Here is a 27,185-nt window from a genome sequence, read left to right as displayed (position 1 = left end):
TGCATTTGTTTGTAGAGTTAAGCGAAATGAAACGCACTGGCCGGCGCCGCTGTAAACATGGCAGCGAACAAAAGCCTTCGCTCCCCTGTCCTCGCGCATTCACAGCGGCGACCGCCTGACGTGAAAGCGGAAGACAAACGCATCCGACGCCGCCCAGCGACTGCTTACTCGTCTGATGTCTTCCGCCGAGGCCTGCCACCGCGTTGTCCGGGGTTCACTGGGAAACAGAGGCTGGCCGCTTCAGGTAAAAGCCACCTGCAGCGACTCACCTGTTAACTCTCGACTAATGGGTTTCTCGGGGAGTGTACAGATTCGTGTTTGTGCGAGAGACTGCCACCTTATTTAATCACACCGCCCGCTGCTCTGAGGTTCTCTTCGGAAAGTATAATCGGAAATATTTCCTTAGTATGCTGTCACTGCTAGCTGAGAAATTAAAATCGTAACTGCAAACTAATTGTTTGCCTGTACTAGCGACAAATGACAGCAACAGAGAACAGTGGAGGCCCGCAACCGCCGCTCTCTTTCTACCTCTCTACACGTATCCTGTAACAAGCGTAGAATGTCTCCCGGCCGCTGTGGACGAACGGTCCTAGGCGCTTCAATCCGGAACGGCGCTGGTGTTGCGGTCGCGGGTTCGAAACCTGCCTCGGGCATGGATGTGTGTGGTGTCCATAGGTTAGTTAGGTTTAAGTAGTTCTACATCTAGGGGACTAATGACCTCAGATGTTAAGTCCGATAGTGCTTAGAGCCATTTGAACCATTTTTTTCGTAGAATGTCTGCTTCTGCGTTCCGTGCGTTTGAGGTAGCTCAGAAAGACGATTTGGCAATGTCCCTTGTTAACACAGAAGCGAGGAGGATCTGAGAAGCAGAGGTCAGGAGAGTATTGCTCGCTATAAGAAGAAGTATCAAATGTCGACCTTCGTACGTCTTGAGCACAGAGGCTGGAATATATCCGACAAACAATCGAGGACGTCTGGAGGAAGTGCATGCAGCCTGAGACGATTAGGTTGGGCGCAGGAGGGGAATCGTTGCGGAGCGCTTGCAACTAGTCATCCCTTGCGACTAGCGTAAGCAGACGCAATACGAATCAGTGTCGTCTACTCTGGAACTGTCTGTATCTGTGGCGGCGTCAGCAATAAATGTCGTCGTCAAATTAGTGGTGGACAGCGGGCAGCGGGCAGCCAGCGCTCCGCACTGCGCCGCGGTCCAGCGACAGGGGGCACACTCGGGGTGCGCTTCCACTCGGGCACACACTCCCTACAACGTCGCTAAGTAGCTCGTGTTCACTTCCATACGTGACGGTCACGTCTCACTCATTTTTGCTTATTATTAATATTATGGATCACCGACGACGAGCCGGGAGTTGTGGCCCAGCGGTTCGAGGCGCTTCAGTCCGGGACGGCGCTGCTGCTACGGTCGCAGGTCCGAATCCTGCCTCGGGCACGGATGTGTGTCATGTCTTTAGGTCAGTTAGGTTTCAGTAGTTCTAAATCTAGGGGACTGATGACCGCGCAGCAGTATTCCGGCAGAGGATGGACAAGTGTAATGTATGCTGTCTCTTTAGTGGGTTTGGCGCATAGTGGATTTGGCCCATCTTCTAAGTGTTCTGCCAACAAAGCGCAGTCTTTGTTTCGCTTTCCCCACAATATTATTTATATGGTCTTTCCAATTTAAGTTGCTTGTAATTGTAATTCCTAGGTATTTAGTCGAATTGACAGCCCTCAGATTTGTGCGATTTATCGTATAAACCACAATTTATCGGACTTCTTTTATAGTACCCATGTTCGTGACCCCGCACTTTTCGTTGTTTAGTGCCAATTGCCACTTTTCGCACCATACAGAAATTATCTCTAGATCATTTTGTAATTGGAATTGCTCGTCTGATGATTTTACTAGACGGTAAATTACAGCATCATCTGCTAACAATCTAAGGGTGCTGCTCAGATTATCACAAAGATCATTTATGTAAATCAGGAACAGCAGAGGGCCTATGAGACTACCTTGCGGAACGCCGGATATCACTTTTATTCTACTCGATGATTTACCGTCTATCACTACGAACTGTGACTTCTCTGAGAGGAAATCACGAATCCAGTCACACAACTGAGACGATACTCCATATGCACGCAATTTCATTAATAGTCGCTTGTTAGGAACGGTACCAAAAGCCTTCTGGAAATCTAGGAATATGGAATCGATGTGAGATCCCTTGTCGACAGCACTCATTACTTTGCGGGGGTAAAGACCTAGCTGTGTTGCACAAGAACGATATTTTCTGAATCCGTGTTGGTTATGTATCAAGAAGTCATTTTCTTCAACGTGATTCATAATGTTCGAGTACAGTATATGCTCCAAATTGCTACTGCAAATTGTCAGTGATATGGGTATCTAATTCAATGGGTTACTCCTATTTCCTTCCTCGAATATTGGTGTAACCTGTGCTACTTTACAGTCTTTAGGAACAGACCTTTCGTCAAGTGAGCGGTTTTATATGATTGCTAAGAAAGGCGCTATTGTGTCTGCACACACTGAAAGGAACCTGATTGGTATACCATCTGGAGCGGAAGACTTGCCTTTCGTAAGTGATTTGAATTTTTTCGCAACACCTAACACATCCACTTTTATGTCACTCATGCTAACAGCTGTTCTGGTTTCGAATTCTGGAATATTTACTTCATCTTCTTTCTCGAAGGAATTACGGAGAACTGTATTTAGTAACTCCGCTTTAGTGGCACCATCATCGGTAACATTTCCATCGCTATCGCGGAGTGACGGTATTGACTGTTTTTTGCCACTGGTGTACTTTACATGCGACCAGAATCTCTTTGGGTTTTCTACCATATTTTGAGACAATGTTTCATTGTGGAAACTATTAAAAGCATCTCGCATTAACGTCCGCATTAAATTTAGATTTTCCGGGAAACTTAGCCAGTCTTAGGGATTTTGCGTTCTTTTTAATTTGGCACGCTTTTTTCGTTGCTTCTGCAAGAGTGTTCTGACGTGTTTTGTGTACCATGGTGGATCAGTCCCGTCTCTTATTAACTTATGCGCTGGGAATGTCTCTATTGCTGTCAATACTGTATCTTTGAATCTGAGCCTTAATTAGCTTGGAAGGAATGGAGACTCTCTCTTAGGAAGGTACCAAGCGAATTTTTATCTGCTGTTTTAAGTAGATTTTCCGTTTATTTTTAGTGGCTTTGTTTGATATGGTTTCGAGCCTCGCTACAGTGACAATAACGCTGTCCTCAGTCCAGACAAATGTTTGAGCGGCACAGTACTTTACTGCAGGTGCGTGGTTCTGCCGGTAAAAGTTTGAGGGGTGTCGCAATTGGTCAGGGTGCGCACGTCTTCCACGGTGGCTCTCGTGTGTGCCACACGCAGCACGTCCTCTGCTAGCCGGTCTCGTCCTCAGATACGTATTTCTGCGACTGCGAAGTGTGTGTCTCGTGCATCGCGTGCGCTTCCTGTGATCGAACACTAGTTGAGTTTTTGACCGTCGGTTTTAATTCGCCAGCTTCTCTCTTTATTGATACGATTATGCAGCTCATCCACGGTCAGTACACGACACAAGGAAGTTGTTCCATTGGCCTACAAGACCGAGCTTCCCTTCTTTCCTGTCCACATTTCAGTTCTACAGCACAGGAGAGGGGGCTGCACGCGCTGCTACATCTGCCTCTGTGAAAAATGGTTCAGAGAAGGCTCCATTCACACGTATCCCAGATAAGGAGTTGTCCAGGGGGACTGTGCTAAGGCACCTGGGTGTAACAGTTGTAGAGGGTAAAAAATTGAATGGGAAGACATGGATCAGAGTACGATACGTCCACTGAACAATTATTGGCCAGAAGATTTGGAACGGCCGACTGCCGCCGCCGTCGTCGCACGCCCACCGCGTGCTGGCGCCTTCGCGTACGCTGGCTGCCTCCCTCTGAGCTAACGGCACTTACTGCTGACAAGCACGCCCCCGCAACTTGGAGCGCTCCGTATAAACTGATAGCACACTTCTCGAGGCAGGCAGGGGAGGGGAGGGGAGGGTGCGAGGCGGGAGGGGGCGTTTAAGGGCCTCTTTTTTTCTCCAATAACTCGAAAACCGGGGGTGCTAGCGAAAATTTACCCCTAAAAATGTTCCATCATAGTAGGACTAATAATTCACGCGTTGCAGTGGATGAAACTTCCTGGCAGATTAAAACTGTGTACTTTACCGAGACCTGAACTCGGACCTTTGCCAGGCAAGTGCTCTACCAGCTGTGAGGGCGGGTCGTGACTCGTGCTCGGGTAGCTCAGATAGTAGAGGACTTGCCCGCGAAAGGCGAAGGTCCCGAGTTCGGATCTCGATCCGGCACACAGTTTTAACCTGCCAGGAAGTTTTATATTAGTCCACACTCTGCTTCAGAGTAAAAATTTCATTCTGGAAGTAAAAGTCCTGTTTCAGTGCTATACAATTACTCTTCACCGTTAAATGAAGCAAGTTAAGAACAAATAGTAACGCTTGTAGCGCGCCTAAGAGCAGCAGAAGCAGTGAAGGATAAACTGTGTTCCAGGTGTTGGTGCACTCCCCTGCTCAACAGGTCTGCAGACTGAAGAGCAGCAGCCGACTCCACACTGCGTCTACCCCACTGCGTCACAACAAGCAACTAAAGGCTTGTCGTCCGCAGCTCGTGGTCGTGCGGTAGCGTTCTCCCTTCCCACGCCCGGTTTCCCGGGTTCGATTCCCGGCGGGGTCAGGGATTTTCTCTGCCTCGTGATGACTGGGTGTTGTGTGATGTCCTTAGTTAGGTTTAAGAGGTTCTAAATTCTAGGGGACTGATGACCATAGATGTTAAGTCCCATAGTGCTCAGAGCCATTTTGCACCAAAGGCTTGTCTTAGCAAACCTTCCTTCTGCAGCTCGCCTTGCGAAAGACTCGCGCCCGCACTGTGTTAACACGACACGTCACTCTGAAATGACTTACTATACTAATGGTGCTGAAGCAAGAAAAGTATATGGGCGGATCCTACGTAAATCTCTGCACACTGTGAGAGGGGATGCAGACGGTAGGTTCCGGTGAAGGCGACTGTGGCCACCGCGAGCGGTCCTCGCTTTTCACTTTGCAGACACGCTACATCTCCCAGGTATTTCCTGTCCAGTGCACTTACACGAGTAGAGTACGTATTTATAAAGTTCAATTGTTTTTACTTTACTGAGTATGTATTCGCAGTTGATCTTTTACGTAAAATACGTTCCTATAAACGATGGCTGGGACGTGTTTATGTGTGCTGTGGTGGGTGACTTACGTAGTTTGGGTGGGAGTGTATCGGTAATTGTAATACCTTTCTGCTGCCTATCGTTGACAGGGTACCGTAAACTCGTGTAATTGTCTTGCAGTCGTTTGGTGCTGAATTATTGAGTGACCAGAAAGCTACTGCACTTCTCTCGTGTTACTGGTAGTCTACAAAAATCTTTTCCATTCAGATATTGGTGGGACCTGTAAGGTGGGCTGCACTGGGCGCTCCGTCCAGGACACAGTAGGCGTTCCACGTTGGGTGCCAATGCTATGTCTAATGCAGTGAGACTGCTTATATTCAGAGCTGCAGTAGTAATCTGCTGTAATGCAGTGCTGAAATATATCAAATGCCACAACACATACGTGACCAACTTCTGTTGCCGAGGGAGAAAAGTTAAGCCCCGAGCCTCTTCATACGTCGTGACAGAGCCGGACACCTCTCGTGCTCTGATAAGTATTCCGGACAGCGATAGTGGAGACAATGAAGTCAATACTGTCAGTAATAGGTCGTACTGCGCCTTCCCAAAAACAGCCTCTGCAAACCATACGTCGAGTTTGCGGACGACCTGGCGATACTTACACAGGAAGAAGAGATTGCCTTCTAACCGGTCGAGATAATAAAAAATGTGTTGAAAAAGGAGTGATACAAATCTCATTTGAGAAAATTGAAATCTTATGTTCAAAGAAAAGAAATCGCGAGTCTGAAAACAAAGTAAGGTGAAATCAGCAGGGTCTCGTACTTTAAATACCTCGGAGATTTCATCGAAGAGACTGCTCGCGAAAAAAAGTGTCACAGCAAAATCGCCTCCAAAAAGTAAGGGTCGGTTCTAAACTTCTCCGACAAAAAAAGACGTGTCAAGAGACACAAAAATTTGGCACTTCAACCCAGTCACGAAAGCGACAGTCCTCTACGGGAGCGAAAACCTAACACTTAACAGAAAAGACGAGATTGCGGACTCGAAGAAATCAAAAAAAGGAGTGAGAAGATCATTAGCAAAATTTTAGGAGCAAGACACACCCCAGCCCGTTCAGCCTACAGTTAATCAAAACAACAGAAAAGTCTTCAAACATCGAAACTGACATTAGGAAAACGCGACTGAAATTCTTTTTCATGATCTCAACAGACTACCAGAAAAGCGATAACAAAAATAGTCTACGGAACATCACTTAGGAACCCAAAACCCTGGCTGGGCGAAATTGGAAAGGACCTCAGAAACGCAAACATATGACCGAGTGACATTTTGCACAGACACATACACGTTTAGACACAAAGAGACAAAAGCAACCTGCACGAGAGCAACCAAAACAAGAACGGTAGAGACCGAAGTGATGGCCTTCCACGGTGTGCGCACGCGGCCTTGTGGCCACTGCTTCCTGCTCAGGCGGCGCTGCGCTGCGGGGTCGCACCGCACACCGCTACTGGCAGTGGTAGTGGTGGTGGCCCTGCCCTGGCTACACGCAGCTCCCAGGCACACGGTCGCGTGGTTTCAGGATGGAAGCGAAAAAAGGGCACTGCTAGGTGCGGCAAGGCCTGTAGAGGACGGCCGGTGCGGGCAGCGGCTGACAGTCGCCCCTGGACGCGGCTGAATGCAACGAGCTACCGGCCACTGGCGACAGATGGCTGCAAACGTAACCACGTTACCTAATTCCCACTAACTGTCCGGCGGGACCGCACAAAAATCCTTGTACGAGAAGCAGATGGCAAAACTCTCGAGGAAATGTAGTTCGCCCACGAAAGTAGTGTGGAGCCGGTATCGGGCTGCAACACTAGAAGAGACAGAGCGGACTGAGCGAAGGGCAACGTGTTTCGTCACGAAGAAAAGAAAGAAATAACATTAGAGTTTCGACAACGAGGTCACTGGAGACGGATGACACGCCCTGTTCAGCTAAGGATGGCAGACGCTACAAGAGAGGCGCCGTGCGTCACAGAAGAAGCGGTTGCTGCTGACATTCCGACAGCGGGCAGCACATTACCTCTTCCCAGATGCGTCTCACAAAGCGACCACGATGACACAGAGCTATACTGGCAGTCATTCTTCCCGCGAGGCGTTCGCGAATGGAGAAGGGGCGGGGGTAGCAGAAGTAGTGTCCTCCACACATCTTTAAGGTGGCTGCCGGCTTACAGGGATACGTGACAACAATAGAGGCCCAACCGAGCAAAAATCGGGATAGCGTCTGCTTTTGGCGTTTCTGGGAGTGCAAGCTGTCTAGCCTTACACAATGAGAGGTCAGGTCGGAAGTTGACGCCGATTTGGCGAGCGATTGCGTCTGAAGTACACCAGATCAGTGAGCTGCAACATACACAATACCTGAGTGGCGGTAACAAAAGTTGGACGCTGTCGAGAACGGTGTGAAGGCAGGGTTGCAGTTTATCACAGCTCTCTGTTGTGGGGCGTGTGCGAGAAAGTTTCCGAAGGGAAATGGCAGTGCTAGGCTAGCAGATATACACCTCCTGGACGGATGTAAGACACTTACGGAAAGGAACGTAGAACTTACTTAAGCACGCAGAGCGACTTTAGGACGAACGAAGCAAAGCCGAAGACGGTGCAGAGTAGAAGAGTGGAGGAAAGGGACTCGTTTAATATCGAGGCTGGGACAACTGAAGTAAAGGAGTCTCCAGTCCAGGAAATGATACCACTCAGGGTCACCGAAGCGAGGAAGTAGACTGGGACAGTCGAAGGAACGGTCCTGCCACAAAGCGGCACTGACAGTAGCACACATCGATGCGCGAATCGGGGAGTTGCCGAGTGCGCACCCCTGCAGCACGGCACTGTACTGGAGTGAAACGCAGGTCTTCGGGAGAAGAAAATCGAAGCATTTGAGCTCTGATACTATAGAAAATTGCCAAAAATTAATCACAAAGTGAACAAGTTTTAAAAGTAATGCTCGAGGACAGACGTGTGTGGGAGACCTTTGAGATAAGGAAGGACAGTATGTAGTGCTGACACGGCGCTGGGCCGAGCTGTGGAGGGGTGACAGAGCACAGCAGCGAAATACCGTCACACAAAAAATCTCAACGTTCCCCTCGGAACTTTTCGATTAGATAGCTTTTGCGAAGGGAACGACAGCGGCCGTCGCGCAGCACTCGACAACGTCATCTGTAAACATGTTTTCTTTTTTTGTAAAAATGTTAATATTGTTATTAATGTGTATATATGACTGTACACAAATAGTATGTAGAATTCGCGATGGATAATTTACAGAAATTATGGACGGCTGCATCGTCACGAAACCAAAAGCTGATGACAGACAGGAAAAAGACGTGATACACGCCTACGCTGTACAGGACAGCTATCGAGCGATTTCTCGCTTTGCTCGCGGTCCCGTTTGTGGGCGCGTCCGACGCCGTCTATAAGGTGCTCAGCAGCTGGTGCCGCGCTGTGCCCCTGTAGGAGCGTCGTTTGCTGTCTCCGAACGTAGGTTCCTCTTCCGAGTTTCTCGATCCAGAAACCGTCTAGGGTCAGTCCGAGTTTGTCGGTGTCGTCGTGTTAAAAGCCTACAGCAGTCGGTAGTAGGAGTCTCAGAGACGTGCCAAACACAAAGCAGTGAGAGGTAATGTGGCCTTCCGCTCGACAGTAGACATTACGACCGCTCTCTCTCCTTAACAGGTCACGCGCACGTATGTCGTACGCACCGTTCGGACAATCTATCCGCGCCATTTGCGTATGTTGCCGGATCAGGTCGGCTTAATGAAACAATTCGAACCGGATGTAAATAAGACGCATTACTTGCCGATTATGGGCTACACTTGGAACATCGGTCAGGTACTACAAGTGTTTGACAGCAGCTGAGATGTGCTTATTCGGAAACAAATACGGATGGACAAACGCGTGACGCTGTTGCCGACTCGCCGTCGGTTGCGGCACAGCCAGCCGGCCTGCCTCTGCCCACGGCCAGGTGGTCGCTGCCAGCACACCTGAACACATCTCGTGAACCTCACTCCACGCCACGACACCGACTGAAAAGCTAGCTACAACCGTACTGCACGAGGCAGGAGGGCTTTCTCTAAAAAAGGTAACAACTGCAAACTTCCAGAAATGTACGGAAACAGACGAGAGAAGGGTTTTTAAAAGGACCGTTCTGTATCTCAAACACAGCACGTGGACAATGGAAAACGCACAAGCCGTCTGATCATACGATTTTTAAAAATAGGGTGTCACGCGAGACAGTCGAATATCAGAAGTTGTTCGATTCAGGAGAGAAGAAATCAACGCAACGAGAACAAAAGTCTAAAAATGAACCGAAAGAGAAGAGCGGAGGCAATGGCTGGACACACATTACGACACGAATCGTCGCTCAGAAACCGTAGTCGAAAGAAGGGGGAGAGGAAGACCTGCAGGGGATGTACCTGGTCGCCGGCGAGGCATCTCGAGTGAAGGGGACAGCAGCAAGCCGCGCAAATGGACGCTCGTATCAAACCTACTTCACGGATGATAACCAAAACAGCATCAACGACTAAAAAGTACATGGCGTCTCAATTTTATACTTTGGACAGTCCTCTGGATAGATTTCCAGAGTGGATCGTCAACGACTAAATTTTTTCCCTGTCGGTGTTACAACTATCTCGGGAATTGTCCAGTCCACCATATCGAATCCTGCCCTGAAATATTTTATACAGCAAGAATACACAGATTGAAACACAATGTCAAAATTTTACAATGCTGGTAGTTTCTAAAGAATGTTAAAAATAGCCAAATTCGCATCCCCAAGGCGACTGGAGAACTGTACACCCCTGCCGTAGCTGTAGCAGTTAGCGCATGCGCAACAGGGCAGGCACATACCCTTCGTTGACGGCACATCGGCAAACAGACAGCACAACGCCACCGTAATTTGTAAAGTGAATTTCGGTTTCCCTTGATACTTTCCTGGCACAATAAATTTTTCACTGCTACTATTCGCTCTAATGTGCAACGCATTTAATTTGCAGTATCGCTAAGTCTTAACTATGGAGATAAAACTGAATGAACGTTGTTTGTGATTTCTGCGTTCATGCTTGCTAATAGCCTCTATTTTTCTGCTGCTTCCAGAGTTTCAGAGAATTATGGAATCGAATTAATGTTTTCCACCCTACAAAGATGAAATATGAAGAACGTGACGTGCAATCCAAATCACTTACTTCACCTGAAGACCTGCATGTGTATTGTTTATAGTTTAATTTCTTTGACATTCATTAGATGTCACCATTTGCTTAGAAACTGTGGAAACATTAGAAGTAATGGGAAACAACTCTGATGATTTTGTGAACAAAGATGTGCTAATTAAAGAAAAAAACATAAATGGAGTGTCTACCACATTCAACAAAAGCATTTACAGTAACAGATTTCAGTTCATATCATTAAATTTTCCCAGAGACATTTAAGTCTCATCTTTATCTACGATAATGATGAAAGCTGAAGAAATGAATTAAAATTTGTCCTACGACCGGAATCGAACGCGGGTCTTCTTCCTCAGTATGCAGAAATCCTGACCATTACGTAAGTGACAATATAGTGGGGAAAATAAGCTGGAAATGTGAATTTGCGTTTGGGGGGGGGGGGGCATTCGACTTGGGTAGTTCGTGCAGCAATGTCGACCATAATGTTGGGGTCAGCATTTTTACCTCGTAAATAAGGAGACATAGGTTGAAGTCCCCGGCGGTGGCACAAATTTTAATTCATTTCTTCAGCATCCATCACTGTCGCAGTTTTCAGTTTCGTTACACGAAGGAGAGAGAAACATACGCAGTGTGTTTTGTTTCGTAAAATCTGAACAAGAATTGTATTAATGGAAGAAAGATTTACACGAAGTGCGAAATATGCACCAAAATTAAACTCACGGAAATCTGAAAGATACACTATTGGAAACGTTTAGAACTGCTCGTGAAAGTCAGTGCACTGAAGTATCTACGAGACTGGACACTCTAGAATCCAAGAAATACCACGGTTACCAATTTCCAGGCTTGTTCGACCTTATTACAAAGATTCAGGTAATTATACGGAAAAGGAAGCCGAAAAATTACGAAGCGTACCTAAAGGAAACCTGTAGAGGCGATGTCATTACTAGGTAATACTGTAAAGAGATTCTTAACTAACGTGAAGACGAAGCTTCTTGTTATTCTGTAAAATGTTGTGTATAAAGCGAATGAGTCAGGTTTTGTGTACGAACTGTGTGCAAAACGCACTTTTATCATTTCCAGCGATAAAAAGGACAGAGTCGCTTGTGCAGTCGAAGTACGCCATGACACACTCTTATACCACAGAGCCGTGCCAGTGATAAGTATCGGCACGTTTGTGCCTGTCTTGAGGAGCAACAGTCCGAATTAAGATTAAAAATATCTGTGGAAACTGCAAAGAATAATTTTCAGCGGTACAAATGCAGAACAATGGTCACAACCATTTCTTACAGATTTCGAGCTCTGTATCAATGAAACTGCTAATTACTGAGAAGCGCCCGACCGAATTAACATTTCCTCAGATGTGCCTGGTGTAAAAACGAATCGTCATCCAAAAGACACTTGACATTTTTGCGACGATTACAGGGAATAAAGAAGAAAATATTTGATTGTCAGCAAAATGTACATCATTCAAAAATTATCATAAGAACTGTGCTACAGAACTCTTATAAAATATTTAATGTCAACAAATTAAAGTCGTAATTGATGGAAGACATCTGTAACGTAACTTTACAAAATGTCTCGATTGACTTTCCTCTGTGAGTCACTTCTGTTATAATTACATGTGCAACAGTTTCGGTGTTATTAAAAAACTGATGATTCGAGACATTTTGGGGCAGTTTAAGTGATTAAAATTCGTGTGTGTGCACTTTGGATTTCGCGTTACGTGGCGCTACCTTTGCTTGTCACGGATGCATCCGCTTAATTCGCCGACTCGAGCAATAGGCAGTGAGTGCTGTACGAACCGCTGTTGCAAGCGGCAAAAGTAACTTCAACATAAACAAAAAAAAAAAAAAAAAAAAAAAAAAATACTTGCAGTGCACCTTGGCAGCTCAAATTTTTTGATAGTGCCTTGCTTTCGGTGCATTCTTCGTGTGTGAAAAATTTCATGGCAGGTTTCCACATGCCTGGACTATTCCTCTGTATGAAGTCGCGTGAGGGACACTGACCGCGCCGCCCACCCTTACAAACCCTGAAGAAGATCGGTCGAGGGTCTGAGATAGGTGCTCACTGTCCAGGGAGGCAAGAGTCCTGATTTCATCTTATCACACGATCAACACGGAAGCCAAGTTGGATTTTTCTCTACTGTATTGCCTTTTGGGTGTAAGGCAGTCAGAATGGATGCTGCTGTGGTTTTCGGGCATGGGTGTGTGTGATGTCCTTACGTTTAAGTAGTTCTACGTTCTAGGGGACTCATGACCTAAGATGTTGAGTCCAATAGCGTTCAGAGCCATTTGAACGATTTTCTTGCTGTGGTTTGCGTGACCGCCTCGGCGGGCGCCCGCAGGGACACCGAGCGCGGCCGTGTTCCCGCGTGACACGGGCGGGGCCTCGGAGCCGCAGCGCGCGCCCACCTCCTGCTCCTGCAGCCCGCCCTGCGTCGCTCGCTGCGGCGGCGGCTGCTGCCCGTACTCACCTGCAACAAAAGGAAACAGACCACGTGTAGCCGTCGCACAGGCACAAATAGTGACGCTCAACACGTGCGGCGCTGCAACTGTGCAACCGGGAAAGCGAGAAACGGCACGTAACGCATTATACGAGCCAACCACGAGCCGCATTCTTCCGACATCGAGACGTCATATCCCAGTGACGGGGTGGACCGGACAGAAGTAGTTATCTAGGGCCGGTACGAGCACACCTAAACATTGGCCGCCACATCACTTCCAGTGAGTGACGATCAGCAGGCAAGCACGGCCAGTTCAATGACACATAACGAAATGCATATAACTCGGTCTCTAGCTCAAATGGTTCAAATGGCTCTGAGCACTATGGGACTTAACTTCTGAGGTCATCAGTCGCCCAGAACTTAGAACTAATTGAACCTAAGTAACCTAAGGGCAGCACACACATCCATGCCCAAGGCAGGATTCGAACCTGTGACCGTAGCGGTCGCTCGGTTCCAGATTGTAGCGCCTAGAACCGCACGGCCACTACGGCCGGCGCCCGAGGCAGGATTCGAGCCGACGACCTTGGCGGTAGCGCGGTTTCAGACTGTGGCGCCTAGAACCTCTCGGTCACTCCAGCCGGCGGTCCTTAGCTGTAATTAGTGTCAGCCAGGAAGTAAAAGATAAACTCCCAGAGCAATCTCCGCTAGAAGATTTGCACGAAGCTGGCCGCGGTGGCCAAGCGGTCCCAGGCGCTTCAGTCCGGAACACGTGAGTGCTACGGTCGCAGGTTCGAATCCTGCCTCGGGCATGGATGTGTGTGACGTCCTTAGGTTAGTTAGGCGTAAGTAGTTCTAAGTTCTAGGGGACTGATGACCTCGGATGTTAAGTCCCATAGTACTCAGAGCCATTTGCACGAAAGAATGGAACTAATTGTGAAAGCCGTAAAATGTACATTTTACAAGAAAAAAATTGATGCACATAGGAATTCGAGAATATAAATTCTTTGTACGTGACAAGTTCCAGGATGTAGAAGGAATTTGAAGATTACAATTATAAGCTAAAATTAAGCCGAATGTTATTGGAACTAGATCAAACAAACAGAAAGAAAGGGTTGTTTCCCGTGTGTAAATATGAATGTAGAAATTAACAAAATTTTGTACGAGAGTGTTTTCTTGTCTTATTTGCCGTCGTACTAAACATCCTAAGTATTTCCCTGTGTACGATGATCTACGTCCATGAACCCAAGCGATTACTAAACGGTTGCGAAAAAATGGTTCAAATGGCTCTGAGCACTATGGGACTTAACAACTAAGGTCATCAGTCCCCTAGAACTTAGAACTACTTAAACCTAACTGACCTAAGGACATCACATACATCCATGCCCAAGGCAGGAGTCGAACCTGCGACCGTAGCGGTCACGCGGTTCCAAACTGACGCGCTTAGAACCGCACGGCTACACCGGCCGGCTAAACGGTTGCGAAAACACACTTGACCTCATAGGAACAAATAATCCTGAGCTAATAACGAACATCAACAAGTATACAGGGATTACTGAGCACTGGATGTCGTAGCGAGACTGAATATTGTAACCCCCCAAATCCTCCAAAAATAAACGAAAAATATAACTAATCAAAAAAGCAGATAAAAATTCACTTGATGCCTTCCTGAGAATCCTTTAAAATTAGTAATATAAGTGTAACCAGGTGTAGCTTGAATTCAAGGAAACAGTATCGGCAGCAATTGAGAGATTTATACCAAATAAATTGACAAACGACGTAGCTAATCTCCCGTGGTGCCCAAAACGGGTCAGAACACTGTTGCAGAGACAGTTGCCACATTTAAACAGGCACAAAATCCCCAAGTTCTTTCAGAGAAGCTCGAAATTCAGCGCGGACTTCAATGCGAGATGCTTATAAATGGTAAAAAATCCTAAGAGATTCCGGTCACATGTGAAGTATGCTAGGCTAGCAGCAAGACACAGTCAATGCCTTCTCTGCGTGATAGCAATGGAGATACTAAAAATGGTTCAAATGGCTCTGAGCACTATGGGACTCAACATCTTAGGTCATAAGTCCCCTAGAACTTAGAACTACTCAAACCTAACTAATCTAAGGACATCACACACACCCATGCCCGAGGCAGGATTCGAACCTGCGACCGTAGCAGTCCCGCGGTTTCGGACTGCAGCGCCAGAACCGCTAGACCACCGCGGCCGGCGAGATACTATCGAAGCCAGTGCTGTCAAAGCAGAGTTACTAAACACAGCCTTCCGAAATACCATCACAAAAGAAGACGAAGTAAATATTCCAGAATGCGAATCAAGTACAGCTACCAACATGAGTAACGTAGAAGTAAATATCCTTGGAATAGTGAAGCAACTTAAATCACTAAGCAAGTCTTCTGGTTCAGACTGTATACCAGTTACGTTCCTTCCAGGGTATGCTGATGCATTAGCTCCATACTTAAGAATCGTATACAACTGTTCGTTCGACGTAAGACCCGTACCTAAAGACAGGAAAGTTGCACAAGTCACACCAGTATTCAAGAAAGGTAGTAGGAGTAACCACTAAATTACGGCCCATATAGTTGACGTCGATATGCAGCAGGATTTTTGAACATATATTGACGCAAACCTACGTTTCTAGCTTTTGACAATGTTGACTGGAATACTCTGTTACAAATTTTGAAGGTGGAAGGCGTCAAATACAGGGAGCGAAAGGCTATTTACAATTTGTACAGAAACCAGATGGCAGTCATGAGTCGAGGGGCCTGAAAAGGAAGCAGTAGTTAGGAAGGCAGTGAGACAGCGCTGTAGCCTATCCCCGATGTTATTCAACCTGTATATTGAGCAAGCAGTAAAGGAAACAAAAGAAAAATTCGAAGTAGAAATTAAAATCCATGGAGAAGAAACTAAAACTTTGAGGTTTGCCGATGACATTGTAATTCTGTCAGAGACAGCAAAACACCTGGAAGAGCAGTTGAACGGAATTGACAGTGTCTTCAAAGGAGGATGTAAGATGAACGTGAACAAAAACAAAACAAGGATAATGGAATGTAGTAGAATTAAATCGTGTGATGCAGTGGGAATTAGATTAGGAAATAAGTCACTTAAAGTAGAAGATGAATTTTGCTATTTGGGGAGCAAAATAACTGATGATTGTCGAAGAAGGGAGGATAGAAAATGTAGACTGGCAATGGAAAGGAACGCGTTTCTGAAGAAGGGAAATTTGTTAACATGGAGTATAGATTTAAGCGTCAGGAAGTCTTTTCTGGAAGTATGTGTATGGAGTGTAGCCATGTATGGTAGTGGAATATGGACGATAAATAGTTTAGAAGAGAATAGAAGCTTTCGAAATGTGGTGCTACAGAAGAATGCTGAAGATTAGATGGGTACATCACGTAACTAATGAGGAGGTACTGAATAGAATTGGGGGAGAAGAGGAATTTGTGGAACAACTTGACTAGAAGAGGGGATCGGTTGGTAGGACATGTTTGAGGCATCAAGGGATCACCAATTTAGTATTGGAGGGCAGAGTGGAGGGTAAAAATCGTAGAGGGAAATCAAGAGATGAATACACTAAGCAGATTCAGAAGGATGTAGGTTGCAGTAGTTACTTGGCGATGAAGAAGCTTGCGCAGGATAGAGTAGCATCGAGAGCTGCATCAAACCAGTCTCAGGACTGAAGACCACAACAACAACAACACTGAGTTCGAAGATTATGAATTCCCTCGAAGAAAACGGTCTATTGACACACAGTCAACACGGGTTTAGAAAACATCGTTCTAGTGAAACACAACTTGCTCTTTATTCGCATGAAGTGTTGAGTGCTATTGACAAGGGATTTCAGATCGATTCCGTATTTTTGGATTTCGGGAAGGTTTTTGTCACTGTACCACACAAGCGGCTCGTAGTGAAATTGCGTTCGTATGCGTGGTCTCAGTTATGTGACAGGATTTGTGATTTTCTGTGAGAGAGGTCTCAGTTCGTAGTTAACTGACGGAAAGTCATCGAGTAAAACAGAAGTGATTTCTGGCGTTCCCCAAGGTAGTGTTATAGGGCGTTTGCTGTTCCTTATCTATATAAACGATTTGGGAGACTATCTGAGCGGCTGTGTTAGGTTGTCTGCAGATGACACTGTCGTTTATCGACTAATAAAGTCATCAGAAGATCAAAACAAATTGCAAAACGATTTAGAAAAGATATCTGAATGGAGTGTAAATTGGCAGTGGACCCTAAATAACGAAAAGTGTGAGGTGATCCACATGAGTGCTAAAAGAATTCGTTACACGATGAATCAGTCAAATGTAAAGGCCATCGTTTCGTGTACCCCTTACCCTGCCTGTGACCTTAAGATAAAATCGTTAGCTGTCTGTGAACCGGCCGTATTAGTTGCGGTGTCGCCGGAAGCAGGGCAGCGCTCGATGTCTTACCGAGCGGTGGAGGGGGGGGGGGGGGGCTCTGCAGGCACGGGGTGTCGTCGCCTGGGCCGCGCGGGCTGTCCGTAGACTGCACTTCGGTACTCCGCTTGGGGCCGCGTGTCCGAGAACAACTTCCTCTCGTGGCGGCCCCTGCTGCGTCGCTAAAGAGCAGCCTCACAACTACCTCACTTCCGTCGAGTGGACTTGGCAACAGCGTGTCAGGTTCGAAAAACGTTCCTTTCTATTGCGTTTCCCAGTGCATCGGAATCTGCTTATGCACTTCACGGCTATTACAACTCTAAAAAAAATTGGTTCAAATGGCTCTGAGCACTATGGGACTTAACATCCGAGGTCATCAGTCACCTAGAACTTAGAACTACTTAAACCTAACTAACCTAAGGACATCACACACAACCGTGCCCGAGGCAGGATTCGAATCTGCGACCGTATCGGTCACGTGGTTCCAGACTGAAGCGCCTAGAACCGCTCGGCCACGCCGGCCGGCAGAACTCTAAAAATGCCAGCACAATCTTCCCTGGTCGAAGCTCCGGTCGCGGGTACGTTGAGAGGCCTGCACGCGTCTGTACCGACTGCTTACTACACCGGCGTAAATTTGCGATTTTCTGTAATTAAGACACACTGTTTTTTTTTTCACCTTCACTTACTTTGGTTTAAGTTACCGCATTTATTGCTGTGAGTGGCTTTTACGCTTGCGAAGTTAACTTGTTAATCTTGGTAGAAAAGCGTTCGTGCCAATTTCTTGATGTTTACGATACTTTCTGCTAATGTAATTAACGGTGGATGCCAACCGCGTGCATCCATTCAAATCTTGTTTATCCTGAGTAGCCCTCGCTACCACTGCGCTCTTGCGCGTTGTTTTGAAACTAAACTGCGGTTACCGGGCGAATCTTCTTATCTCCGTGTTGAGATTTTGGTGTGTGTTCAGTACTAAGGCCCGACTGTTTTCGTGCTGTTAACACTGGAGGGCTCGGTCTCTGCCAGTTGACTGATGTGTGGGTATGCAATTACGCTCGTAGCCACGTTTGTGTTCAGTTCCATGACTGAGGAGTAAAGGTGCTTAATGGTTTGATAATTTGTTGAACTTGAAAATGCTTTTCCTTGGCAGGTAATACCAGCAGTTACCAGCGCCACGGCCAGAACTGTCTCGGTTATCCGGCAGATTCCTACATCCGCCTCACGCACAGTGCAGCCGCTTGTATTCCGAGGTCGCGGGTCACGGGTCGCGGGCTGCCCTGCCTCTCGATCGACAGCACCCGCGCGGCCGAGAAAATTGCTGCACGCAACACCGTACCTCTATTAGTTTTTTTTAAAGTATATATTTTTGGAAATGTGTGTGTCCTTTTGAGAAAGTGATTGTAAATTTTAAGGTCAATGTTGTAGTAAGTTTTCATTCCTTTGGTCAGTAGTGTTGTGGAACACTCTGTGATACCGAGCAACTGTAAATCAGTAAACAGCCTGTCACAAAATACGACAAGGTGAATTGCCAATTTGATTGTGACACAAATTCTTCTTGTTGTAGCTGTCGGTTTGAAACATAGATACTTTATCAAATTTTTTCATCGCATTTCCGTGACGTAAAATTGTACTAAAAATTTTCTGTGTCTTAATAATTACCTCATTAGAGGAATTCTCGACGAAGTGTAAGAAATAACTTTGGCTCTATGATGTGGGTTGTTGAAAGCATTTGCTTGCATAACTGTGATAGTTAAGTGCGAAGGTCGTCTTTTAATACATGTATTTTCACAACGTATACAACATCTTGGGTTTCCTATGTTTTTAACAGTGTAATGTGGGTCAGTGTGACAGTGTATTGAAGTGTTAGTCGAATGCAAGGTACGCAATGCAGCACATGTTCGGGAATGTGCACATCTATGAAACTGAGTCACCTTCGACACTTTTTGTTATTGTTCTTAACGCGTTTTTAATTAACTGCCGAAAACTTGCAAGCAATATTTATTCATAGGTTTGATTGATGTTAAAAGCATACGTTGTTCAGTAAATATTTTGGTCACGAGAAGATGTTCAGCCCTTAATCTCCCTCCCACACAACCGACTGATGACGTCGCCGTTTAGTCTTGTTAACCCCTTCACAACGAATCAGTCCCAGACAACCCTACGCAGTAGCTGAGTACCTTTTGGAATGCTTGTAGAAGGAAACATACTTCGCGAGTGACTGTTTCCTTTAGTAGGAAGAAGAAGGCATTACGCGACAGCAGTGAAAGTTTCTGACAAATAAGTGGATTGGTGAGACGGAGAATCCGAGCTGTGAGGCACGCCGACATTTGCAGGAATGCCTAGCTCAAGCTAATGTCTACGCCTGACAACACTGGGTTTCTTGTTGCGAGGAACGTCGTCGTCGCTGCCTGTGCGAGTCTGCACGCGAGACGGCCCGCGCCCCGCCCACAACGCGTCCTCGGGCTGCTGCCGCCGCCCACCGCCATCCCGGCGGTTGCGCAACCGGCGCGCTCCTTCCCCTCTGCGCTTAACTGGCGCCAATTGCCTCAATCGTCCGGCTTCGAGTTTCGTTTCTGACACTGCTCTGGATTCGGAGAAACGAGCTCGGACGGCGGCTAAAAGTAGCACCGCTACTCATTACTTGCTCTTCTTCTTCGCGTGAACGACCACCCGACAACATCCGACACATTCGTTTTAAAAGCGACTAACATTCGGATATCCAACAACCGGTATCTTTTTTCTCATCTGCATAAAACGTTCTTGCAATTATTCTACTGGTTTACCGCCTTCGCGACTACAGTACGAAATTATTAGCGACGTCCTCCGCACTAACAGTCGTACAACACTTGATAAGTTGTTTTGATACCGACCTAAGAGTAGTGGGACAAAGTACGTGTCACCCCACTCTCCATTGTTGCCAGATGTAACCGCGATGGCGGCGATGACTTCATCCAAAATAGTGGCATGTAGCCTTGGCAACAGTGCATGACGTCATCCGTGACGTCATCCAAGACGGCGGATTTTGGCGGGAAGACAGGTCAATTAGGCTACCTCCACCAACCTACCCCTCTCCCCACCCCCCCACCAGAAAAATGGCGAGAAGTTCAAATTCCATCAGCACAATCCAACACACCTCTACTAACAAAATGGCGGGAAGGAAGGTAACCTCCACTAACCTAACCCCCTCCCCTCCCACAGGAAAATAACGGGAAGTTCAAATTCCATCAGGACAATGCAACACACCTCTACTACCCTAACAAAATTCCTGGAAAGAACGGTCACCTCCACTAACTTAAGTCACGCGACTGCCACGTCCACCAAAAAATGGCAGGAAGATCAAATTCCAACAGGATACTGCATCACACCATGGTTACATCTACTAACCTAAGAAAATCGCGGGAAGATAGGTCACTTGGACTACCCCCACTAACCTAAGTAACCCAACCGCCATCTCATCCTAGGAAATGGCTGGGAGAGGACTCAACCTGTGCTTGGCTGCTGGAGAGAGGAAGGAATGTACTTTATTTACTTATTTTCGAACAATTTATTTAGGGATGGAGCATATTTATCACAGTGATACCGAACACACGCTCTGACACGCTTGGGGTCACAGCACACAGACCTGCAAACTACTCCTAAATAAACCATGTATAATACTCTGCACACGCGCTAATCGTAAACACCGAAAACAATGCATTGCACAGCCTGCTACACAAGAATGCTGAAGATTAGATGGGTAGGTCACGTAACTAGTGAGCAGGTACTGAACAGGACTGGGAAGACAAGAAATGTGTGGCACAACTTGACGAAAAGGAGGAATTAGTTGGTAGGACATCGCGGAATATCACCAGTTTAGTACTGGAGGGAAGTGTGTGTGTGTGGGGGGGGGGGGGGGTAAAAATTGTGGAGGGTGACCAAGAGATGAAGACAGTAAGCAGATTCAAAAGGATGTAGGCTGCAGTAGTTATTCGGAGATGAACGAGGTCGCACAGAAGAGAGTAGCATGGAGAGCTGCATCAAACGAGAACCAGAACAACATAGAATAATGCAGAAGATTATACGAACAGATCGAATAACGAATTAGGTGGTGCTGAACCGAACTGGGGAGAAAAGAAATGCGCGGCACGACTTGACTAAACATTGTAGAGAGAGAGAGAGAGAGAGAGAGAAAGAGAGAGAGAGAGAGAGAGAGAGAGAGAGAGAGTTAGCTTGGAAAACAGTGACGGGGCTGAAGAGGGTATGGCCTGCAGAGGCGATGTGGCTCGCACGGCATGGACAGCTGCATCAGCTGGCGGGCACGACTGTAACGGCTATCTTCTCCTGTACATAGACAATACTGTGTATTTGTTTACGTCGTGGGTGAACTGCAATCCCGGCGACGGAAGTGCAGGTTATTTTCGCTACAGTGGTGTGGCTTTGCAGCCCGTCTTCTTTTACACGTGTCGACTTGTTCCCGTGTGGACGACGTTTAGCGGTGACTGGAAAGTCCCGCATCGAGCCACAAATCCGGTGCGATACTCGGGAAGATCGTATCCCGGTCACTGGATAGGCGAGACGTGCGGTGTGGAGTGTAGGACGGCTGCAGGTCGTGTGCGCAGGATGTGTGTGGTGTGCAGCGACCGTGGGGCTGGCTTTGCCGGCTATCTGGGCCGGCTGGCCGCGGGCACAGCGGCGCTCTGTGTGCGGTGGGGGGGGGGGGGGGGGGAGGAGGAGGAGGCGGCGGCCTCATTTCCTCTCCCGACACGAGGTGGTCCACACAGGCCGCAACTGGTAAGCACGTCTCACTAAACCTCGTACACCACCTCGTGAAAACATTCCGCCGTCTACACGGAGGGACAGGTAATACATCAGAAAGAAACATCTGCGGCACTAGAGGGCACAGATTGGTTTACGTGCGACAGATAATCGAGGACGCCTGTCACAAACGTAGTCCGGCGGTAGGGAGCGCTGCGCACAAGAGGCCCGGCAGGCGGGTATCTCTCTCCAGCCGCGACCCGACGGGAGACGGAAGACGGAAGGTGGGTGGCGGCGTGGCGAAGCCGTCCGTCTCTCTGGACACCGGGCGCTCGCGCGGCGCGGTCCGCCAGGGGCTAAACGGCTGCCAGGCTGCCACGTTCGTCGTGCGTCAGTGCTTCGTGATCGTCCAATCGCACGTATTTGGTGCGTCGCTTTAAAGGATTCTGCGCACTGTCCCGCTGCAAAAGTAACGTCCAACTTCCCGTCACTCGAGGACGACGCGCAGCAACTTGGGATTCGGGAAATGAAGATTACGGCAACAGCGTCGAAAAACGAAAAGATTGTCGCCGACTTGGAAAATACAATATTTTCGTCCACATCAGTGTGTTCTTTTCAATAAGAAAACGAAAAGCAATATTTACGCATCCGAACACATCGCGTAACGGGCTGGCACAAGCACAGGGGCAGCCTCCAGCAGCTCCGGGAGCCCACGACCGCCGTCCTCAGTTACCGGCGAGCCTTCACACGGGGAGTGCGTGGGTCGGCATCGGCAATCCCTGCATTTGTCTTTTCCTCCTGAAAATCGTCATCGGAATTAGGGAACTGCTGGACTATTTTTTGATAATTTTAGAACAATGCGAAAGCCTATAAAGCCTCTATAGCGCGCGCGCTCGTGTGTTTGTGTGTACGAGGCAATACAGTTGATAACTTGGTCAACATTTGCAAGGGACCGACCCTCAGAGGTATTTTTACATCTGCAGTTTTTTCGCAATCGTCGCGGATTGACGTCAGTAATTATTCGACGACACTCCCACTGTGGTTATTTAAAAAGATAATACGCGTGTCGAACAGTGACCCGGCAGAGGCTCGCCACACCGGCCGCCTTGCTCGCCTCGCTGCTTCTGTACACGCCCGCATCACACCCGCCGCCTTGCTCGCCTCGCTGCTTCTGTACACGCTCGCATCACACCCGCTGCCTGCGCATCGGCGCTCTTACGTTCGCTCCGCCAGCTAATCGCATTGCGTGCCGCCGTAAGGTCGTGTCGACTACGCGAACGAACTCGTCTTCTCGTGCAAAAAGCTAACAGCATGTAGTAACAGGTGGAAACTCCTCCAGTCAAACTCAATTTACACGTGGCACTCCAGAAGCGACTTTGCTGGACCCTTCGCTGTTCTCGTCGTCTGTACGTGATTTAGGAGAAAACCGGAGCGGCCCTCCTACGCAACGACACTGTCGTTTAGCAAAGTGAACAGATGTTAAAACAAAATTCTAAATGATTTCAACAGCGTATCTTAAGCAAAGGCTGCGACTCACTGCCACAGCAAATACGAGGCACAACAAAGACGTTGGAGGGACTGGCCGTACTGGGCCTCTCTGTCCTCCTGTACGGTACTGCGGCGCGCGTAGCGCTGGCAGACGACGTCAGAACGGCCAAATAAGGGCGAGTCATTATGCCTCACCACGATGGAGGAGACAGTGTCACGGGTACGATAAGCGAATGCTGATGGGGAACCATTAGAACAGAGGCGTTTCTCGTCGCATAGAAATATTTACACGAAATTTCAATCGACAACTTGCTCTTCCGATTGGGGGAACCACGTGGTACTCGAGAGTGGAAGGGCGTCCTCAGTGGTGGCCAGCCGCCCCTGCTGTGTGCAACAGTCCCGTAGGTGCAAATGCTGACGTACGAAACGACCACAACTACGTGACTATAAAGAACGCGAGAAAACTTGGAGGCTAGGCCAACTGTCACCAGCGAACGAGTGTGGAGAACCGGAAAAGTAGGTGGTGGGCGCAAACAGCGCGGCAAACCGCAGCCGGGCCCCCCTCGTCCCGGAATCCGGCTCCACTCGACGCAGCTGTCCAGTGGTTAGACGGATGAGCTTCGGTAATGACCAGCACGCCGACGGAACGCAAACGTCGGTAGCAAAAATGAAGCAGATGCTGCAGTGAGAACGAAGCTAAAAACTGGGGAGGAGAAACACGAGACGGAGAGTGGGGCAGGGATGCGGGGGAAGAGCGCGGGGTCGCGGATGACGTCAGCTGCGCGCACAAACATGTGGCGCGCGCCCGCAAAAACGGCGCGCTCCCACGCACGCGCCGTCGCACCAGCAGCGATGTTCACACGGCGCGCCGGGCACAAACGAGCCGTCTTGACACTCGGCACGGGCTCTGCCTTCGACACGGGAATGTCGGCACCCGCCGCCACCGGCCACGGACGCTGCGCCTTCGCCGCTGCTCCGCCGCCACGCTCACACGACGCGCAGAACCCCTCTTCGGACCAAAACGTAACGCTCGAGTCTGAGTGACTCGTAAACAGCGTACGTCGCGACAGACGTAACGCCTGAAACAGAGTTGCAGGTGGCGGTACGCGCAGATGCACGGCATTTTGTTACACGGTCAACTTTGTTGAAACTTGCATTAAGTGTATTCGCAGCTGCGAATACGGACAATCATCAGCTGTACAATGGAATGACGATGCTGAACATTTGTGCCGGACCGGGGCTGGAACCCCGATTTCCCGCTTGTCGTGAGCGTTCGTCATTTCGCTACCCGAGCACGACTCACGGCCCGACGCAAACTTCTGTTACGTCGTCAGTTATGCATCCACGACTTGTACAATTCCCGTACAGGGGAGACAGTTTACTTCTGAGTGTACGAATGTACGTCGCAAGGAACCCTCCATCGTAAATCGGAATAACACAGACACTGCGATACCGTATTTAGCCGGCCGGATGTGGCCGAGCGGTTCTAGCCGCTACAGTCTGGAACCGTGCGACCGCTACGATCACAGGTTCGAATCCTGCCTCGGGCACGGACGTGTGTGTGATGTTCTTAGGTTAGTTAGGTTTAAGTAGTTCTAAGTTCTAGCGGACTGATGACCTCAGCAGTTAAGTCCCATAGTGCTCAGAGCCATTTGAACCATTTGAGCCATACCGTATTTATCCGGCGACACGGGGCGAGCGACTTTCAAATACAGCGTCTGCCCTGTACGGGATTATACACACTGCATGCACGAGTCCGGGGTGTAGGCACACGCTTGACGACATACGGAAGTATGCGTCCGCTCGGATAGCCAAATGGTAAGGCGATCACCCGCGATAAGCGGGAAACCCGGCTCTGAGTCCCGGTCCGGCACACATTTGCGCTGTCATCACTCCATGGTACAGCTGACGGGAGTCCATACTTGCAACTGCGGGTACATTTCACGTGTTTCGTGCATACATATCCGAAGGAACTTTGCATCATAAATGGGACTAGCACAGCCGGCGCAATCTGCTGTCGTATTGCTGAGGCTTGTCCAGTACGGTATACCTGCAAAGTTCCTCGTAACAGCCAGGCTGTCTCTCGGTGCTGAGCTGCTGTCGTGGACAGTCAAATGGGTCGCAGGCACGTGGCCACGTGGCAGCGCTTTTGACCTGCCTGCCGGGCCGCGCCTTGCAAGATGCGCAGACGCCCTACTCCTTGACATAGCGACATGCTTCCGCGGCTAAAGTGGACGTCAAGAAAATAAACAAGAGACAACTGTTTTAGAAGGAGCTGCATACGTTTATTGGGCATTTGAAACCAGTTATTTCAAAAAATGGCTCTGAGTACTATGGGACTTAACAGCTATGGTGATCAGTCCCCTAGAGCTTAGAACTACTTAAACCTAACTAACCTAAGGACATCACACAACACCCAGTCATCACGAGGCAGAGAAAATCCCTGACCCCGCCGGGAATCGAACCCGGGAACCCGGGCGCGCGAAGCGAGAACGCTACCGCACGACCACGAGCTGCGGACCAGTTATTTCATAACAAGAGCAGAAGTATAGGTGGTCGAACAGTTCGCAACGTTAATGCGGAGGATGGCCTTCAGTGTCGCGTCGTAAAGAAAAGATCGTTCCTTTGTTTTTATTCTTTTCATTGCTGAAAAAAGCTACTGTTAAGAATACAGAGATTCAAACTAGCACACGGCACTTTTGTGGAGCTTGGGAAATGTTTTCGCTGTAATGAACGATACCACCGTGACAAGTTAAGCGTACTGTAGTATCCCTGTTTTTCAGCAAATTTGGATTTTGCAAATGAACAATTTTCAACTAGAATGGCGATGGCAAATCACTCACACATACTGGAAATGAGAATCATCTCTTATTCTTAGCGACGTAATCCAGCAACAAATCTTAAGAATCGGGATGCGAGTACGCTGCTCACCTTAATGCGACACCCATCATTTACCAAAGGCTTTTGAAGCGAATGGTCTAAGGGCGTCAAAACACCTCTTTACTGATCACTAACTTCACTTAAAAAACGATCTTTTAATTCTTGTTAGTTATTTACACCGATAAAGACATATAAATAAATGTTATACCACTTTGCCTAGTGATTATAGTTTTTGTTGTTTTTAGAGCTTTGGTTCCGCTTCAGTCAAAACACAATCAGCGTACGGGCAAAACCGCCACTGTCAGCGTCATTCGGATGCAATGAAATAACTGCATAATTAGCCATCAACGTAACACAACACTTTAAGTTACAATACACAGTGTGATTCAGACACAGGTCTTGTCTGCCTCCATGGGGTTGGGGTCAGTACGGAGCAGTAGGTAGGAGCAACCGTGGGAAGGGGTGCGGGGCGGGGAGGGGTGAGGGGGGGGGGTGCGCCGCCGTCTGCCTCTGTTTTGCGTGCAGCGCCTCACTCTGCAGACGTTGGCTGCCCTGGTTAACAGATGTTCACATGTGTGTGAAATCCTAGGGGACTTAACTGCTAAGGTCACCAGTCCCTAAGCACACTACTTAACCTAAATTATCCTAAGGACAAACACACACACACACCTATGCACGAGGGAGGACTCGATCCTCTGCCAGGACCAGCCGCACAGTCCGTGACTGCATCGCCCTAGACCGCTCGGCTAATCCCGCGCGGCCGTGTGATAGCAGCGCTGCTATTTTCTGTATACATACACGATGACAGAGAGAAATTTAACATCAGGATTGATGGTCACAAAGAACATGAAGTTAAAGATTTCTGCTGCCTAGGCAGCAAAGTAATCG

General features: G+C 48.1%; 1 protein-coding gene across 8 annotated transcripts in view; it reads right to left on the bottom strand.

Moving 5' to 3' along the window:
- LOC126161301 (caskin-2) overlaps positions 1 to 27,185 on the bottom strand; it is a 1,090,260-nt gene that overhangs the window by 152,281 nt on the left and 910,794 nt on the right. The window contains exon 1 of one of the 8 annotated variants that reach the window (XM_049917048.1): positions 12,614 to 12,662. The exons of the other annotated variants lie outside the window; for them this stretch is intronic. Within the exon in view, the coding sequence (XP_049773005.1) occupies positions 12,614 to 12,647 (34 nt within the window). The 5' untranslated portion in view covers positions 12,648 to 12,662. Of the gene's footprint in view, positions 1 to 12,613; positions 12,663 to 27,185 lie in introns of those variants that run through there. 8 annotated transcript variants of the gene reach the window in all.

The sequence above is a fragment of the Schistocerca cancellata genome, chromosome 2 (assembly GCF_023864275.1).
Source record: "Schistocerca cancellata isolate TAMUIC-IGC-003103 chromosome 2, iqSchCanc2.1, whole genome shotgun sequence".
Lineage (NCBI taxonomy): Eukaryota > Metazoa > Arthropoda > Insecta > Orthoptera > Acrididae > Schistocerca > Schistocerca cancellata.
Note: the sequence above shows the minus strand (reverse complement) of the source record. Positions and strands in the feature narration are given on the sequence as shown.